Genomic DNA, 16,566 nt, shown 5'->3' with positions numbered 1-16,566 from the left:
GCCACCTGGTGCTGTATTCCTTCCCCACAAATGTTTCTTGATGCCAGAATAACTCTGCCGTCCGTTTTCTGCCTTTTGCATTAGCTGAAGAAGAAGCAGGTGTATGTCGAGAAAGTGGAGAAAATGCAGCAGGCCTTGGTTCAGCTGCAGGCAGCCTGCGAGAAGCGTGAGCAGCTGGAGCACCGGCTCCGGACGCGGCTGGAGAGGGAGCTGGAGTCACTTCGCATGCAGCAGGTAGAGAGAACCTTGCGCTTCGGTTAAGCCAGACCTGGGCTTCGGAAGGCAAACAAACGGACCATTCAAACAGCAGCTTCCGTCGCTCGCTGAAAACAGACGAAATCCAGAACTGACATTGGGATTTCGTTTGGGAGCATTTCCTCCTGCTGCTGTGCGGGCTGTTCTTATGCCTTTGGTGCCGCATGTTCAGAGGACACGATCGCTAGACTTGCGGTTAAGCCCTTTGGCTGTCTGGCTGGCCTGTTACCTGGCCAGAATGGGCTGCGCCTGCCCAGCCCCCAATGAGGTGCACGGAAGTCTCCTCTGGGGCCTCTCTGGCTGCCTGTTGGGCCACCGTTGGGCCCTACAGCTAACTGTGTGTGTGTGTGTGCTTTGGACAGCCAACTTGAGAAAGTCACGAACTCAGGATGTGCTAGCACTCATTCCTCTTGGTACGGCCCCTGTCCAAGTCCTGTTCCAGGCGGCCAATTTGGCTTATTTCTCTCCTCCTCAGCGTCAGGGAACGTCTCAGCCTGCCAACGTCTCGGAGTACAACGCCACGGCCCTTATGGAGCTTCTGCGGGAAAAGGAGGAGAGGATTCTCGCTCTGGAAGCGGACATGACGAAGTGGGAGCAGAAGTACCTGGAAGAAAGTGTGATGAGGCAGTTTGCGTTGGATGCGGCCGCTACTGTTGCTGCACAGAGGTAACGGCGGAATTGGGAACGCGGAGAGCCGCTGTGGGGAGGAGCGGGATCAAGGTTCCTTACCCCCAAAGCCCCTGATTCTAAATCTGTATAATTTGCAGTGTGGATAGCTGCTTGGCTCTCTTTGCAAAAGGATCTTTTGCTATGGGAGTCTGTATGCTGCTCCCCCTTCAGTTTATGTTTAAGTGGAGTCTACTGTAGTTTCTAGCCACCTAATGGCGCAGCAGGGAAATGACTTGACTAGCAAGCCAGAGGTTGCTGGTTCGAATCCCTGCTGGTATGATTCGCAGACTATGGGAAACACCTCTATCGGGCAGCAGCGATATGGGCAGATGCTGAAAGGCATCATCTCAGACTGTGCGGGAAGAGGCAATGGTCAACCCCTCCTGTATTCTACCTAAAGACAACCACAGGGCTCTGTGTTCGCAGGAGTCGACACCGGCTCGATGGCACACTTTACCTTTACTGTAGCTTCTATGCTCTGTATTGTTGCAATAATTCCCTGCTAAAAGAGCAAAGAGGCACCTTTTTAGCATGATTCACTTTATTTACCAGGGGGAGAGTAACACATCCACCCCCAGCACAGTACCTCCCTCCAGTGACTGTTGCGGGTGTCTAGCTTATGTTTCTTTTTAGACTGAGCCCCTTGGGGTCAGGGATCCATTTAATTAATTACTTATCACCGCTTTGGAAACTCTTGTTGAAAAGTGGTATATAAATATTTGTTGTTGTTGTTGCTGCAAGACTTCAAAGACTTTTTTTCTTGCAGCCATGAGTTTGAGTTGAGGGGCTTTTGGTTGCTGGTTAACTCTGCTCCCCACACCCACCTCTGCTGTGTTGCAGTGAGGGAGTGGACAGCCAGTCTTGGTTGGCCCCCTTTGCTAAGCAGAGTTTGCCTTGGTTTGCATTTGGATGGGCGACTGCACGTGAGCACTGTCTGCTGTAAGATATTCCCCTTAGGGGATGGGGCTGTAGAGCTTCTGCTTGCCTGCAGAAGGTCCCGATTCCTGGCAGCATCTCCAGGCAGGGCTGGGAAAGGCTCCTGCTTGAAACCCTGGATTGCTGCTGCCAGTCAGTGTAGACCAGGGCTGCTCAACTTCAGCCCTCTTGCAGATGTTGGCCTATCATTCCCATAATCCCCGGCTATTGGCCACTGCAGCTGGGGATTATGGGAGCTGTAGTCCAAAACCAGCTGGAGGGCCTAAGTTGAGGAGGCCTGATGTATTTTTATTTATTATTATTATATTATTATTATTATGGATCCCTGTCCCCAAAAGGCTCACAATCTAAAAAGAAACATAAGATAGACGCCAGCCACAGTCACTGGAGGTCCTGTGCTGGCGGTGGAGAGGGCCAGTTGCTCTCCCCCTGCTAAATAAAGAGAATCACCACATTAAGAGGTTGCCAAGACAATACTGTACTGAGCGAAAATGGGCCCAGAGTCTCAGTAGAAGGCAGCTTCCTATGTTCCTAAGGACTCTCCCCCCCCCCCGCCCCACCCCGGAGTTCTGGCTTCAGGTTCTTACTAAATTGGAACAACGGACCACCTTTTAATGACCAAGGAAGGAAACTCTGTGTGTGTGTGTGTGTGTGTGTGTGTGTGTGTGTGTGTGTGTGTGTGTGTGCACAGCTTGCTCCATCGTTTCCTCTTTGCCAGAATGGTCCCTTATGAGCCTCTGCATTCCTTATGCATCCTGCAGTTGCAGACCCTTTATGGGGTGTGACCCTCTGCCTGATCTTGTCACACCTCTAATGTGGAGGAGCGAACAAAAAGGACTTCTGTTATACCTCTTTCTTCTTGTCCTTCCCCCTCACCCCCATTTGAGGCAACCTTTGATTTCGGCTGACTGTGGTCATGGGGCTTGAATCCCCTGCATTTAGAAATTGAGCGATGAGGGGAAAGGCAAGGCTGGAACCTGTTTCTCTGATAGGTGAGATTTCTGTGCACAGGGCATTCCTTGTATATGGGGAGCATGCCAGTGGCTGACCTCCCTCCTCTTCTTGTAGCCTGAAGTGCCACAGTCTAGCTGCACCCACTGATCTTGCTGGTTGTGATTCTTGGGTGTGGTTGACCTCATAGGAACATAGGAAACTGCCATATACTGAGGCAGATCCTTGGTCTATCTAGCTCAGTATTGTCTTCACAGACTGGCAGCAGCTTCTCAAAGGTTGCAGGCAGGAGTCTCTCTCAGCCCGGATCTTGGAGATGCCACCAAGGAGGGAAGTTGGAACCTAGATGCTCTTCCCAGAGCAGCTCCATCCCCTGAAGGGAATATCTGACAGTGCTCACACATCAGGTCTCCCATTCATATGCAACCAGGGCAGACCCTGCTTAGCTATGAGGACAAGTCATGCTTGCTTCCACAAGACCAGCTCTCCTCTCCTATCTCCACACCTGTATGTGGGCAAGTGGTCGTTTTCTGCCCCTGAGGGTTCTGTGAGGGGAGCATGTGAACAGCGTTCCCTGTAATAGGATTCCTGGATGCTGTTGACTACTACTCCCATCATGCCCCGTTGCAATTGCCTTTAGCTGGGGATGATGGGAGTTGTAGTCAACAACATCTGGGAATTCCTCTTGCAAGGAATGCATGGAAGGGTGTGTGTGTGTGAGCAACTGGTTCACCTAACCCGCTCTCCACGGCTTGTTCCCAGGGACACCACGGTCGTCAGCCACTCGCCCAACGCTAGCTACGACATCTCCGTGGAAGCGCGCATCCAGAAGGAAGAGGAGGAGATCGTGATGGCAAACAGGAGGTGCCACGACATGGAGGGCAGGTGAGCAGCGCTTCGGTCTTTCTCTGCTGCTTCTCGCCAAGCAAAACAAACTCTGCATGTGGTCCCAAGAGCTGTCCTTTGGCTGGGATCAGTTGATAGGCCTGCCCAACGTAAGGCCCGAGGGCCAGATCCGACCTGTGGGGACTCATTTGCTCATCTCCCGCAAGTAGCCGTGGAGAGCTCTGGGCCTGTCCCACTGGCGAAGAGCAGTGAAGTTGACCACTTGGGCCCAGGTGCCCCCTTGCCCTTCTCCCTGACTCCAAACTTCTGCCCCTTCACTTTTATTAATAATTTAAATAATTAATATGAACAACAACGTGCTTAAAATTGACCTTGGCCCCCACACACCAAGTCCTAGTTGGTTTCGGGCCCCCCGGGGCGTTTGAGTTGTGCGCCCCTGACTTGGAATATACTTTGGGATGATGGGATGTGCTGCTGCTTCTGTGCTGCCCCCTTTTGGGGAGCTCATCCTCACACAGCAAACTGCCTCCCCCCCCGCCCGGCCACTTGCTCCCTTGCATGGGCAGTGGGACACTGGAGGAGGATACTCTTGTCATGGCAGCATCTCCTCTCCTTTCTGAACTAGAAAAACCCTTCCTGAAAGGGGAGACACAAGTGTGCACACGGGCTCTCTTCTGTGCTGGCCCATAGAAAGTGGCTCCTGGGATCTGCAGCTGTCCACAAGGGTCATGCTTCTCCAGCCTTCTCCTTCTCTTGTCCTCGTCCCAGTCTGCAGCTTCTGGCTCTGGGAAACCGACTACTTCTGCATTTATAATGTGCCCGCAGGTGCAAAGCTGTGCTGCTGTTCTTTGGGGATACGGTTGCTAGCTTGTTCCAAGGCAGGACTCCTGGGCCTTTAACAATTCCATGCCAGGGGCCAATTCAGCTCTGTCCTTTTCCCCCCAGCACAGAGGTATGGTAGTGAGGAAGGCTTTGCCTGCAGAGTTCTCTCTCTCTCTCTCCTCCATTAAATGGCTGTGTAAAGGCACAGGAGCCATGCTGGGGGGGAAAGCAGTTGGCATCAGTAATCTTGTCTCCCCTTCCCTGCCCCCACCCATCCACCCACCCAAAAAATATTAACAGTGCAATTGGTAAACTGTGGACCCTCCATCTCCATATATCTGGCCTAATGTAGGGGCTGAGATGGTCTCATAACTTCTGCTTACGAGTCAGACTTTAGTGTTGCTAGTGTCTCTCTCTCTTGGCTCTGTGATTTTAACATTCATGTAGAAGGGGTGTTGGGAGAGAATCTGCAGGCAGTTTTCCCCCATGGCTGCATGTCCGTGCTGGGAAAGTTCAGATCCTTTCAGATCTTGTTTTCTCTCCAATTTGTTCCTCCTTAGCCTGGGACCTTCGTGAGCCTCCAACACCAAGTTCAGATGACTTGGACCAGGTCTGCAAATTGCCTGGCAGGGTTCCCTATTTCACACAGTGGCCCACCAGATGCCGCTGGAAGCCTACAGCAGGAGTTGAGGGCATGCTGTCTCTCCTGCTGTTCCTATGAATGCAGTGGAGTCAGAAAAATGCAGTCCTTGCTGCAACAGCGAGTGCTCTTCTTTTGTCTCGCTCTAGGATCAAGACTCTCCATGCTCAGATCATTGAGAAGGATGCCATGATCAAGGTCCTCCAGCAGCGGTCCCGGAAGGAGGCCAGCAAGACGGACCAGCTCTCTTCCATGCGGCCGGCAAAGTCCTTGATGTCCATCTCCAACACAGGGTCTGGCTTGCTGTCCCACTCCTCCACGCTGAGCAGCACCCCCATTCTGGAAGAGAAGAGGGAGGACAAGAGCTGGAAAGGCAGCTTAGGTAATCGGGCACTCCTATCCTTGCAAATCGGGGAGTGAGGTGGTGCTCTTCTGGGCCTGGGTTCAAATCCCAGCATTGGGTAGTGTTTGAGGCAGGAAAGCCCTTTGCCTGAGACTTCGAGGGAGTTGTGGTCACCTGTTGGAGCAGACAGAACTGAGACAGAGGGACCCATCAGTGGTCTGACTCCCTACAAGGAACCTTCGTATCTTCTCATGTGTGAGAACTGGACTCGTGGTTGCGAGCATGCATTGTGCCCTTTGCTAAGCAGGGTCCACTCTGGCTTGCATTTAGATGGGAGACTAAATTCAATCCCTGGCAGCAGCAGCAGCATCTCCAGGTAGGGCTGGGAGAGACTCCTGCCTGGAACCCAGGAGAGCCTCTGGCAGTCAGTGGAGACAATCCTGAGCTGGATGGACCAGTGCTCGGAGTCGGTATAAGGCCGCTTCCTGTGTTCGGCATCTGGTGGGCCACTGTGCGAAACAGGATGCTGGACTAGTTGGGCTTCCTTGGGCCTGATCCAGCAGGGCTGTTCTTATGTCCTTATGCTTCCATCATTGAAAGGGGGAGCAGCAACACTAACAAGGATTTTCTTTTTGCTTCCACACGAAGACGTCCAAAGACGTTTTAGCAGCCCAGGTCTGATTGCAAAGATCTCCTGCCATGCTAAAGCTGGTCAGGGGCTTCCCAGACTTTGCCTGAGGACCTTGCTCTCTAGCTTTTAGCTTGACTTCCTGCAGCAGGAACAGAGGACAGGAAGGACTTTGTCGATTTCAATTCCCGTGATGGATTCCCTGTGTTAGGTGAACAGGCAGCCTCAAAGCATGTTCTGGACGGTGCCTTGTCAGTCTCCTCCAGCTGATGCAGAGCAGCTCCCGTCATCTAACCCCGGGGTTCTGAGGCCTGGGTCCCCCGGGGTTTGACTACAGCTCCCATCATCCCCAGCCACGATGGCCAAAGGCTGGGGATGATGGGAGTTGTGACAGAAGAATATAGGGAGCTGCCTTCTACAGAGTCAGACCCTTGGTCCATCTAGCTCAGAACGGTCTACACAGCCTGGCAGCGGCTTCTCCAGGGTTGCAGGCAGGATTCTCTCTCAGTCCTATCTTGGAGATGCTGCCAGGGAGGGAACTTGGAAGCTCAGATGCTCTTCCCAGAGTGGCTCCATCCCCTGAGGGGAATCTCTTCCAGTGCTCACACTTCTAGTCTCCCATTCAAATGCAAACCAGGGTGGACCCTGCTTAGCAAAGGAGACAATTCATGCTTGCTACTCGCTGTTGGATGTACCAAAGGTCTGAGTCTAAGGCAGCTTCCTGTGTTCCTGGTCCACTAGGCTGACACCATGCATCAGCTTAAGCAGACTCTAGGCCAGGCTGCTCAACTTTGGCCCTCCTGCAGATGTTGACCTACAATTCCCATAATCCCTGGCTATGGGCCACTGTGGCTGGGGATTATGGGAGTTGTAGTTCAGACACAGCTGGAGAGGCCTAAGTTGAGCAGGCCTGCTCTAGGGAATGGTCTAGAATGAATGGCAGGGATTGTGCCGGTTTATTCCAAATGGCCTTCGGCATGCATGGAATTTCCAAATGGCCCTTCAGAAATTCAGTGCACTCCATGGCCATCTGGAAGGAACCGTGGGCATGCCCTCTCATTCATTTCAGGATGTCCTGACTCTCGTCCAGCCTAGGACTTGCATGCTGACGGCCCCCAGGTTCAATCCCTGGCAGTGTGAGTTGGTATGAAGCAGCTTCCTAGGCTAATCTTGATTGTATACACCTACATGCTGGACTGTTTAGGGTGGTTGATAGGAAATGGCTGTAGAGCTGTGGGGGGACAGCATCCCCCTTGGGGCAGACCAGCTGGCAAATCCGAGTTGGATGTGTAACCGCCTTGCATTCTCACCCTCTCTTCCCACCCTCCGCCCCGCGTGTCCACAGGCGTTCTGCTGGGAACGGAATGCCGCTCAGAATCCATCCCTTCCACCCCCTCGCCCGTTCTCCCTTCCACTCCACTCCTGTCTGCGCACTCCAAGACGGGCAGCCGGGACTGCAGCACCCAGACGGACCGGGGCAGTGAGCAGAACAAGGCTCCCCTGCCCTCGGCAACACCTCCCGGGCAGGGCAGACTGTCTTCAATGAACCTGACCTACAGTTCAGACAAAACAGGTGACTGGGCCTTCTTGCAGCGGAGCTGATTGTTCGGGGAGTTTCTTGAGACCAAGAGGCAGACTGCTCCCTTGGTGGGCGGGGGGGATGTCTATGTGAAGGACGGCTGAGAATGTGGGGAGGAGGAGAGGGTGGACCCGTTCGTTGCTGTGCATGGCAGCACCGGGGAAAGGCGCTCAGTGCTGCTCTGTCCAGCCACAAGCTCTTGTCCTGCTTCTGAGGAAGTGGTGGCATCTGCCGTGGTTTGAGTTTGCCATGGGTGGGGGCTTTTGCAGGAAGGAAAATGAGCATGGCAGAGACCCAGGCTAGGCAAACAGGAATTTCCTCATGTGGTGCGGCTGTTTCTGGATGGCGCAACTTCAGAACAGAGAGGCGGGAATTGTGTGAGAGGGATGAATGTGAGGCATGTTTGAAAAAACACATCAATGCGCACTGGGGGTTAGGGCAGGCCTGGGTGGGGAGAATAGAACCAGCTGGAAAGAAGCATTTTCACTTCTTCTCCTAGAAGGTCAGTTTTGATCTTTTGTGGGGGAACATTCAGGCACGTGACCTCTCCTCCAGCCCAGAAACTGTGAGCTCTTTATCTAGCTGGTCCATGGGCACCCAAGGAGCAAGAAAAGGACCCTGACTCCTAAACTCTCCAGAGTAAACATTTGCTTGGCTGCTCTAATGAGAAGCAGTTGATGTGGGCCACGCCGTCCATCGGCATCCTAGGACTTAACTGCAGCTGGCAATCGGGAGCCTCTGCAGGAAGGAGGACATCACTGAAATACTTTACGCTAAGGCAGAGCAGGTGCTGAAAAGAGGCTGCTCTTGGGCAAATGCCTGTGCTCTCTTTATTTTCTGTAGTGCATCTGAATTGGATAGGTCTGACTCACATCCTGTATGAACACAGATATGTTCAGCTTTAGTATTCCCCCTTCTTCCACCGACATGAATGGCTGCTTTTTCTTCTATGGGGAAAGTAAAGCACTGCTCTTAGCAATAGCAATAGCAATAGCACTTACATTTATGTACCGCTTTATAGCCGGAGCTCTCTAAGCGGTTTACAATGATTTTAGCATATTGCCCCCAACATTCTGGGTACTCATTTTACCGACCTCGGAAGGATGGAAGGCTGAGTCAACCTTGAGCCCCTGGTCAGGATCGAACTTGTAACCTTCTGGTTACAGGGCGGCAGTTTTACCACTGCGCCACCTGGGGCTCATAGGAATCTGGTGAAGGCAAAATCTACTCCTAATGCTGGTTATTGTGGCTGCCACTGGCAGTGAGCCAGAGGGAAATGCAATGAGTCTCAGTGCAAAGGCTGCCCGCCCCCCCCCACACCTCTACCCTCCAGCCATGCCCTTCACATCATGAAGTAGCATCTTGTTCATTGCATGTAATTTTTTCTATAAGAGCCAGAAAGCTTGTTTCTGTTGCTCGCTTTGTCACAAAGATGTGGTGACAGCCAACAACCGGGATGCCTTGAAGAGGGGCTTGGATAACCATGGAGGAGAGGTCTACCAACGGCTACTGGTCGGAGGGCTATAGGCCACCTCCAGCCTCAGAGGCAGGATGCCTCTGAGTCCCAGTTGCAGGGGAATAACAGCAGGAGGGAGGGCATGCCGTCACCTCTTGCCTGTAGGCTTCCAGCAGCATCTGGTGGGCCACTGTGTGAAACAGGATGCTGGACTAGATGGGCCTTCTTGGGCCTGATCCAGCAGGGCTGCTCTTATGTCCTTATGACAGTTTTGTGGGAAGTTTTCATTTGTATCCTCTTACCTTGCAGATGGGTCAGTTTTCCATTCCAGCACACTAGAAAGAAAAAACCCAGCTCAAAATTTGGGGCAGGAGCTTGGCGATGCAGAAATGGTGGAGTATCTCATCTGAACACACACGTGGGTGGAGCTGGTGGAGGAAGGATCGTGTCGCCCTTTTCTTTTCTTTTTCACAGGACTTCAAAGAAAAATTAGCCAATTGTAGTAACTGACTCATAAAGGAACCAACAGTTCTTGTAAATACTTTCTCAAAGGTATGGACAAGTTAACTTATAATTTGTTCCAAAATGATAAAAGTAGTTTTTGCTCTTTTTAAGAAGATTCTTTCACCTCCCATCTTTTTTTAATATACTGGATTTGGTAGCATCTGGAGAAAACCAACGTCTTAAATGCACTAAAATTTTAAAATGTCAGTATTTTTAAAAACTTGTATTTAAGAAAGGAAAAATCCTTGTTGGGTGTTGATGTCCACAATGCCTTTAAAAAGCCTGATACCTCCCAGGATTTTCAGTGGCCATATATAATATCATGGTGCTGTCATATTTTTTTTTTAGCGGTGTTTTTAAGTGCCCTGAACCTTCAGGTATTCCGAAGAATTGTCATATGACCCTCCAAGAGACAGAAAGGAACCTTCTCACATTCTTGGCTCTCCTTGTGTGTGTCTATGTTCACAAAACATTCCAGGACTGGAAAAATGTTGATTTTTCCACAATGTGGAAATCAACAATTTCCCACAGTGATAGATCAATATATATTTTTTCTTGTTTGTATCATTCTGTCTTTGGATATCCTTGAGATGAAAGGGGACTCTGCTATTTCCATATATGTCAAAGGGCTTTACCCCATTCTCATAACGGGATAACAAACAGTGTAATCCATTCAAGGTTTCAGTAGACAAGCTGTGTGAGCCTTTATGGCCCTTCGTTCCATCTATACCATGTCATTCAGCTGGCTTGACCGAAGTTACTCTTGAGTGATCCTAGTAGAAGCCCAGGAAATGCGTTGGGACTCTTGAGTGGCTGCAGCTCAGCTCTGTGTGTGACTAGCAGAAGCTGCTCTGCATGATGCTTTCCTCTCTTCTGGAACGCCTTGTTAAACTGTAAGCACCTCATTCCAAAAGATAGCAACTTTCCTCTTAATAACTGTATATTAAGGTGTAGGAATTTAGTGCCTCCCTCAAGGTCACCGTTCCACTGATGCCAGCGTTCTTAAGAAACCAATAAACCCTCTGGGCTCTGGGTCTTGGCTTTTTTCTGAAGCTCTCCTTTTCTTCTGCACAAATTAGAGAGAGTAGGTGAGTGCTTTAGGAATATTGCCAGGGTCTGTCTCTCCCACCTCCCGACATGTAACCCACCCCCGTCCCCTGTTTCTCTGGAGCTGCCCTGGATCTTGTCGCCCTGTGGGGGGCAAACACCGGTGGGATTAGTTTCAAAGAAGTGCATTTAAATGTGTTAGAAGCAATTCATTTTGTTTCTACTTCTTATTTCAACAACCGCCTAAACTCTCTCTCTGTAGCAAGGGAAGTAGCTAGATTTTGTCATTCAAGGGCCTCGGGAACAAACTGTGAAGTGTGCACTTATCTTTGTGCTCCTGGATTAAGTTCTGTCCTGTGGGGGCGTGTGGCTTGAGCCAAGCTCCCACTCCATGCTCCTGCCCTGGCACAGGTTTTGAGCTTTTAAGAGGCCACAGTGTCGTGTGGGTGTTTTTCGGTGCTGAGCAAGGAAGCTCTGAGCATCATACAGCACCAAGCTCTAAGCAGGCACACCCTGTAGTGCCGTTGAGGCTCCTGGAGAATCTCCTGTGATAGGAACAAAACGAACGATAGCCACATGTTACTAGAAGCATGGAGGCATCTTTACCCCAACCACGAACAGGAGGAGTTCCCTAAAACAGAGTTCTTTCCTAAAATCACCTTGTGCTAAAGCGGGATGATGTGTGGGGAGGATGATCCAAGAGAAAGCTCCCCCATAAGGAAGTGTGGGTCTTTTCTGCAGCAGTGACTTTCCTAGTGGTGCCCCCTGCAGGATCCCAGCCTGCCTCCTGGATGAACAGGGACCAAGGGTGGGGGTGATGTGTGTCTTGTGCACGTTCGATGCCGTGAATCTGCACGTCTAACACTTGAGCAACCCCCGCTGGAAAGAGCCTCCGATCAGCCTCCTAGCAAGTGGAAGGCTTAAGAAAGTGAAGGTCTCTTGTTCCTCCTCTCACAAGGCACCCCTTCCACATATGATGATGGGAGCCCGGAGTTCCTCTAGCTGTGTCTGCTGCTTAGGACCAGTTAGGAAAGCAAACTTATTACCCCCTAAGTAAATCCAGATGGCAGTTTGCCTTCAGTTCACATGCAGCTTTGGCCTGTTTGTACAGAATTAGGGTTTCCTACTCAAAGGAAGTCCAACTGCACAGTGTTCTTTGTTTTCCTTTCTGTAAAACTGCTTCATACTGGAAACAAGACAATATAAAGTTGTGATGACCATTTTGTGCTTGAACCAAACTTTAGACTAAGAGTTTAACACAAACTCGGGTAATAGGAGCGATGCTGTAGATTGTATAAGGAAAGCTACGTAGTTCTTTTCTCAGTGCAGGTCGATGGATGCTAAACTGGTTTCCCTCTTCCCCCTCAACACTCCGGGCATCTTCTCTGCATTTTGTTTCTGCTGGAGACCGCCATGAGATTGGATGGCTCAAGTAATGGATTGCTGGGAAGATGGTGAAATTTTGGGGTGAGGGCCCTGTCCGCAGAGGGGAGTGTTACAGAGCTCAGACATATTGATTGTCTTTGCTTGGTGACTCTGTTTTAATTCTCCTGTATAGGAACGTACATGTGTGAGTGTGTGATGTCTAGAATGTAAACCTCATGATACTTGTATAAGAGTACTGTATTTATGAAGACAATACATTACTTTCGTTAAAGACGTTTGTCCTAGGTTAGCGTTGTATTTTCCAGTTAGGTGCTTGGTTGAGAACATCTACAACCCACCCTTTTTTCTGCCCTTCCTTAGAAGGTGTGTTGAACCCCAAGAGGTTCTTGGTGGTCAAGGCAAAAGCCCACCTTGGTTGCCGCTAGGAGTCACGAAAACTCCTGTGCCTTTAAGATTTAACAAGCAACTTTCCTGTTCCTGCATCTCAGGAAAACCTTCATCTGTTGACACTCCGGCTGTTCAGTTAAAGGCAGAAGTTTTCCTTTAATTGCCACAGATCGATGATGGCAATTATACCCCAACCCCAAACACCTACCACCCAACCAGGCAGCTGTACCTCCCCCTCTGGTGTTGATTCTTGAGGACCAATGTAGCCACTCTCTTAACTTTGCAGAGGAGAGTAGATCCTATCAAAGGAATCTCACGGTTGCTTCCTTTGGGGGTCTTAAACATAGGCTTGAGCCTTTGTGGCTGTATTCGCTCACTTGGCTCTCTGCCAGGTGTGAGCACTTCTGATGCCAGGAATGAGCATAATAAACTGAACTGATTGCCAGGTACTGAGCTGGACAATTATGTGCTTTCCTTTCTTCTGCTGGAGCAAGCAGGGCTTGCATTTTATCCCTCAGTGAGTCAGGAGTGGGGAAAACTACAGATAAGGAGCTATCTCCTCCCCTCCCCAATTTTTTTTTTTAAATTCTTTGGGCTGTATCCTGGCTGGGCTGCTTCCAGTTGAGCCATGGATTTGCAGATAGAGATGTCTAGATGGTAGCTTGTCCTGCTCCCTGGTGGAACATGGCAGTGTGTGGTGGAATGTGCCCCCATCCTGCCCTCATCCTGCTCATCTCCAACTGTAGAACCCAGCACTAGCTGAGCACCCTTTGGAAGGTGCAGATGCTGGAAATGCTGCTGTAGCCTCCCCAGAGCCAGTCTGACATCACAGCTCTCTGGGTGTGCCTTTGGGAGTGGCTTAAATCACCTTTTCCCTAGATTTCAGGAGCATCGCAGTAAAAGAGTTGGAGAATGCTAGTTGCATCAGCCTGCTTCATCCCTTGTGATGCACCAAGACACATGCAACACCCCATAAACGGTGCCTAGAAGCCCATCAGGGGCTCAGTAGACCCTGTTTTTGCTGCCTGCGTGGAGCTCCATTCTGCTTGGTGGCTCACAACTTGTGCAGCCTGGCCTGAAACACTTGATCCCTGTTGCTCTCAAGTAGCCCAGAAACCCCTCTTTGCTTCTCATATCTGGCAGGGACCAGAAATGGAAGTCTGGCTTTATGATCTCTCCTGAGATTCTGCTGGGCCCTCAAAACGTTGAATGTCCATTAAGTCTGTTGCATGTTTTTCCTCACTAGGCGAAAGGCCTTCTCATTGATGTTATGTTCCATTTCTTCATGTATTATTCATAACCGGGGAGCAGAGGAGTGTTCTGCACACTTGCAGGGTTACTCTTTTCTAGAGATTGTGACCAGTAAGGCAGAGCTGCAGAAGAAAGGGACCAATATTGCCCTGCTTGCCTTATTGTGGTCAAAACTATAAAAAGCCTAATTTGAAAGACAAACTTTCTACTAAACAGCTTTTAGAAATTTGTAGCAAGAATGTCTTTTCTATATAAACATGTATTAAAGCCAAACTTGTGTGGACTTGGTTTTTTCTTTTTAAAAAGCTATCCGGCTCAAACTATTGGAAGAATCTATGGAATTCCTTGCCATGGGATGTGGTGATGGCCACCAGCTTGGATGGCTTTAAAAGGGACTTAGCAATAGCACTTACATTTATATACCGCTCTATAGCCAGAGCTCTCTAAGCGGTTTACAATGATTTAGCATATTGCCCCCAACATTCTGGGTACTCATTTTACCGACCTCGGAAGGATGGAAGGCTGAGTCAACCTTGAGCCCCTGGTCAGGACTGAACTTGTAACCTTCTGGTTACAGGGTGGCAGTTTTACCACTATGCCACCAGGGGCAATGGCTACCAGTCTGGTGGCTGTAGGCCACCTCCAGCCTCAGAGGCACGATGCCTCTCAATACCAGTTGCAGGGGAGCCACAGCAGGAGAAGAGAGGGCATGCACATACCTCTTGCTTGTGGGCTCCTTAGAGGCAGCTGGTGGGCCACTGTGTGAAACAGGATGCTGGACTAGATGGGCTTCCTTGGGCCTGATCCAGCAGGGCTGTTCTCATGTTAATTCAGCAGCTTTAGTCTTTAAATAAACTAAAATATATCCACCCCAGTGCCTTCTAAATACATATTTTCAGTCTCCTGCTGCAGTTAGCTACAAATATATGAATGACAAAGTGGCATGGTTAACTGCCATGCTGAAGGCTCCAATTCTTGATTCATGCTTTCCCCTGTTGACCAGTCCCAGCCTGCCTCCACATAGCTGGGATTAGAACCGCAGGTTCCCAGGGCAAAGAATGGCTGAGTCAAGCTCCCTAGAACCTCCCTTTGTTAAAGAGAGAATCCAAGTTCACCGTGAATCTGAAAAGAACCTTTTCTCTCTCACACACATACATGGACTCCAACCCTCTCCAGAATGTTAATGGAACAGTTTTAAAATGTTCAGCAAACCTAAACTGGTGCTTGCATTTAAAGCAAATGTCGGACAGCGTCCACAACTGCACAAGGCTGCCAAAGAGCTAATGGGCGGCCTCCACAACCGCCAGCCATAAACACACGCAGAGGAGGTCACATCTGCTTCCTGCTGAACATCCTCTGGCCCAAGCGACATTCCTCCAGCCAGAAGCGAGGGCAGCGGCAGTCAACAGGAAATCCAGTCACAGAGAGGCCTCTGAAATCTGTTCTGCATTTCACAGCCCAAGAGCAGAAGACAACTTGGTGAGCCACATGCTCGTCCCTGTGCCGAAGGTGGAAGTAGCACACCCAAGTCTCCAAAGGCAGGGCCTACTCCTCACATTCTTCACAGGAACGAATGTTTCGATCAACAGAGCCATGGCAGGGCTTGCGTAGAGTCTTCCTCTTCCGTGAAGAACAGCCATAGCCTAAATCTCCCCTCTTTTTAGGCTTGGCAGTGTGAGCTTGAAGAGGCACCCTTGATATGTGGCTCCAGTCTGGTAGGTGTCCAAATGCCCCATGGTGGCAGGAAATGCATTGTTTTCCATTTGCCAGCAAGAAGATGCAGTCGTGCTGAAATGTTGGCAGAACGGGAAGGACTAAAAACAGCTCCTTTTAACTACTGCCTTTGCAGCCAAAACAGGATTTCAGGAGCACTGAGCTACAAGAAACAAGATTAAAGGAAAGAGGGACCTGTCTGCCTTGCATCCTTCAGCAGGGCTGGCTGAAGGTTTGGTGGCTGTGGGTGGAGGACAGTCACTGCCACATCCACTTGCTAGCTCAGCAGTGGAAACTTGTCCCCGCAGCCCTCCGGAGCGGACACTTAGTACCACACAAATCTCCCCAGAGGACTCAGCCCCACTGCTTCACAACCTCTCCATCTCCCAGTGCAAATGGCAAAAGACCGGCTTCTCTCCTAAGCCCTCTGCCTATGTGCCAGAAAAGGCTCTGAAGGAAGAGGGAATTGGCAGCGACCTCCAATCACAGCTGCTTAGTCAGGGATTCTCAAACTTGGGTCCTCAGGTGTTATTGGACTTCAACTCCCATAATCCCCAGCTTCAGTGGCCTTTGCTTGAGGATTATGGGAGTTGAAGTCCAATAACACCTGAGGACCCAAGTTTGAGAATCACTGTGCTTAGTGAACCGAACCTACATTTGTGGGTCTCTGGCTGAGGAGGATGGGAGCTGTAGTTGTGACTGCTTCTCGGGATTCAAGCTTGAGAATTGCTGGCCGAAGGCAAATTACTATATTACTTATTTATTTATTTAACATATTTTTATACTGCCCCAAACGCAAGTTCTCTGGGCGGCTTTATAAGAGAATAACAACCAATAAAAAGATTAAAACATTTCAACCATTAAAAGTTAAAAACGATTAAAACACAATTAAAAACAGTGTCTTAATTAAATTGCCCCTTCTCTGTAAAGCGTGTAGCATTGTGGGCAGTGTAACAACATATGATAAGAGCCAGAAGTGAAGGGCTCTTTTCTTTTTCAAGTTGGCAATTTCTTTAGAACTATTATTATTATTATCTTACATTTATATCCCGCTCTTCCTCCAAGGAGCCCAGAGCGGTGTACTACATACTTGAGTTTCTACTATGGACCAAACACCACATGACATGAACTGCATCATTGGTTCTGCAGCAAC

The 16,566-nt window shown here is 49.9% G+C and overlaps 1 protein-coding gene across 5 annotated transcripts in view; it reads left to right on the top strand.

The window, feature by feature from the left end:
- Positions 1-13,973, top strand: part of AMOT (angiomotin) — a 42,926-nt gene extending 28,953 nt beyond the window's left edge. For all 5 annotated transcript variants that reach the window (XM_053273793.1, XM_053273790.1, XM_053273789.1 and 2 more), the window contains exons 8-13: positions 85-234; positions 731-921; positions 3,574-3,696; positions 5,269-5,501; positions 7,436-7,663; positions 9,435-13,973. In XM_053273793.1, the coding sequence (XP_053129768.1) occupies positions 85-234; positions 731-921; positions 3,574-3,696; positions 5,269-5,501; positions 7,436-7,663; positions 9,435-9,535 (1,026 nt within the window). In that variant the 3' untranslated portion in view covers positions 9,536-13,973. The remainder of the gene's footprint in view (positions 1-84; positions 235-730; positions 922-3,573; positions 3,697-5,268; positions 5,502-7,435; positions 7,664-9,434) is intronic.
- Positions 13,974-16,566: the final 2,593 nt, after the last annotated feature.

Source organism: Hemicordylus capensis, chromosome 11 (assembly GCF_027244095.1).
Source record: "Hemicordylus capensis ecotype Gifberg chromosome 11, rHemCap1.1.pri, whole genome shotgun sequence".
In the NCBI taxonomy this organism is placed as follows: domain Eukaryota; kingdom Metazoa; phylum Chordata; class Lepidosauria; order Squamata; family Cordylidae; genus Hemicordylus; species Hemicordylus capensis.
This window is presented reverse-complemented; position numbering and strand designations above follow the sequence as displayed.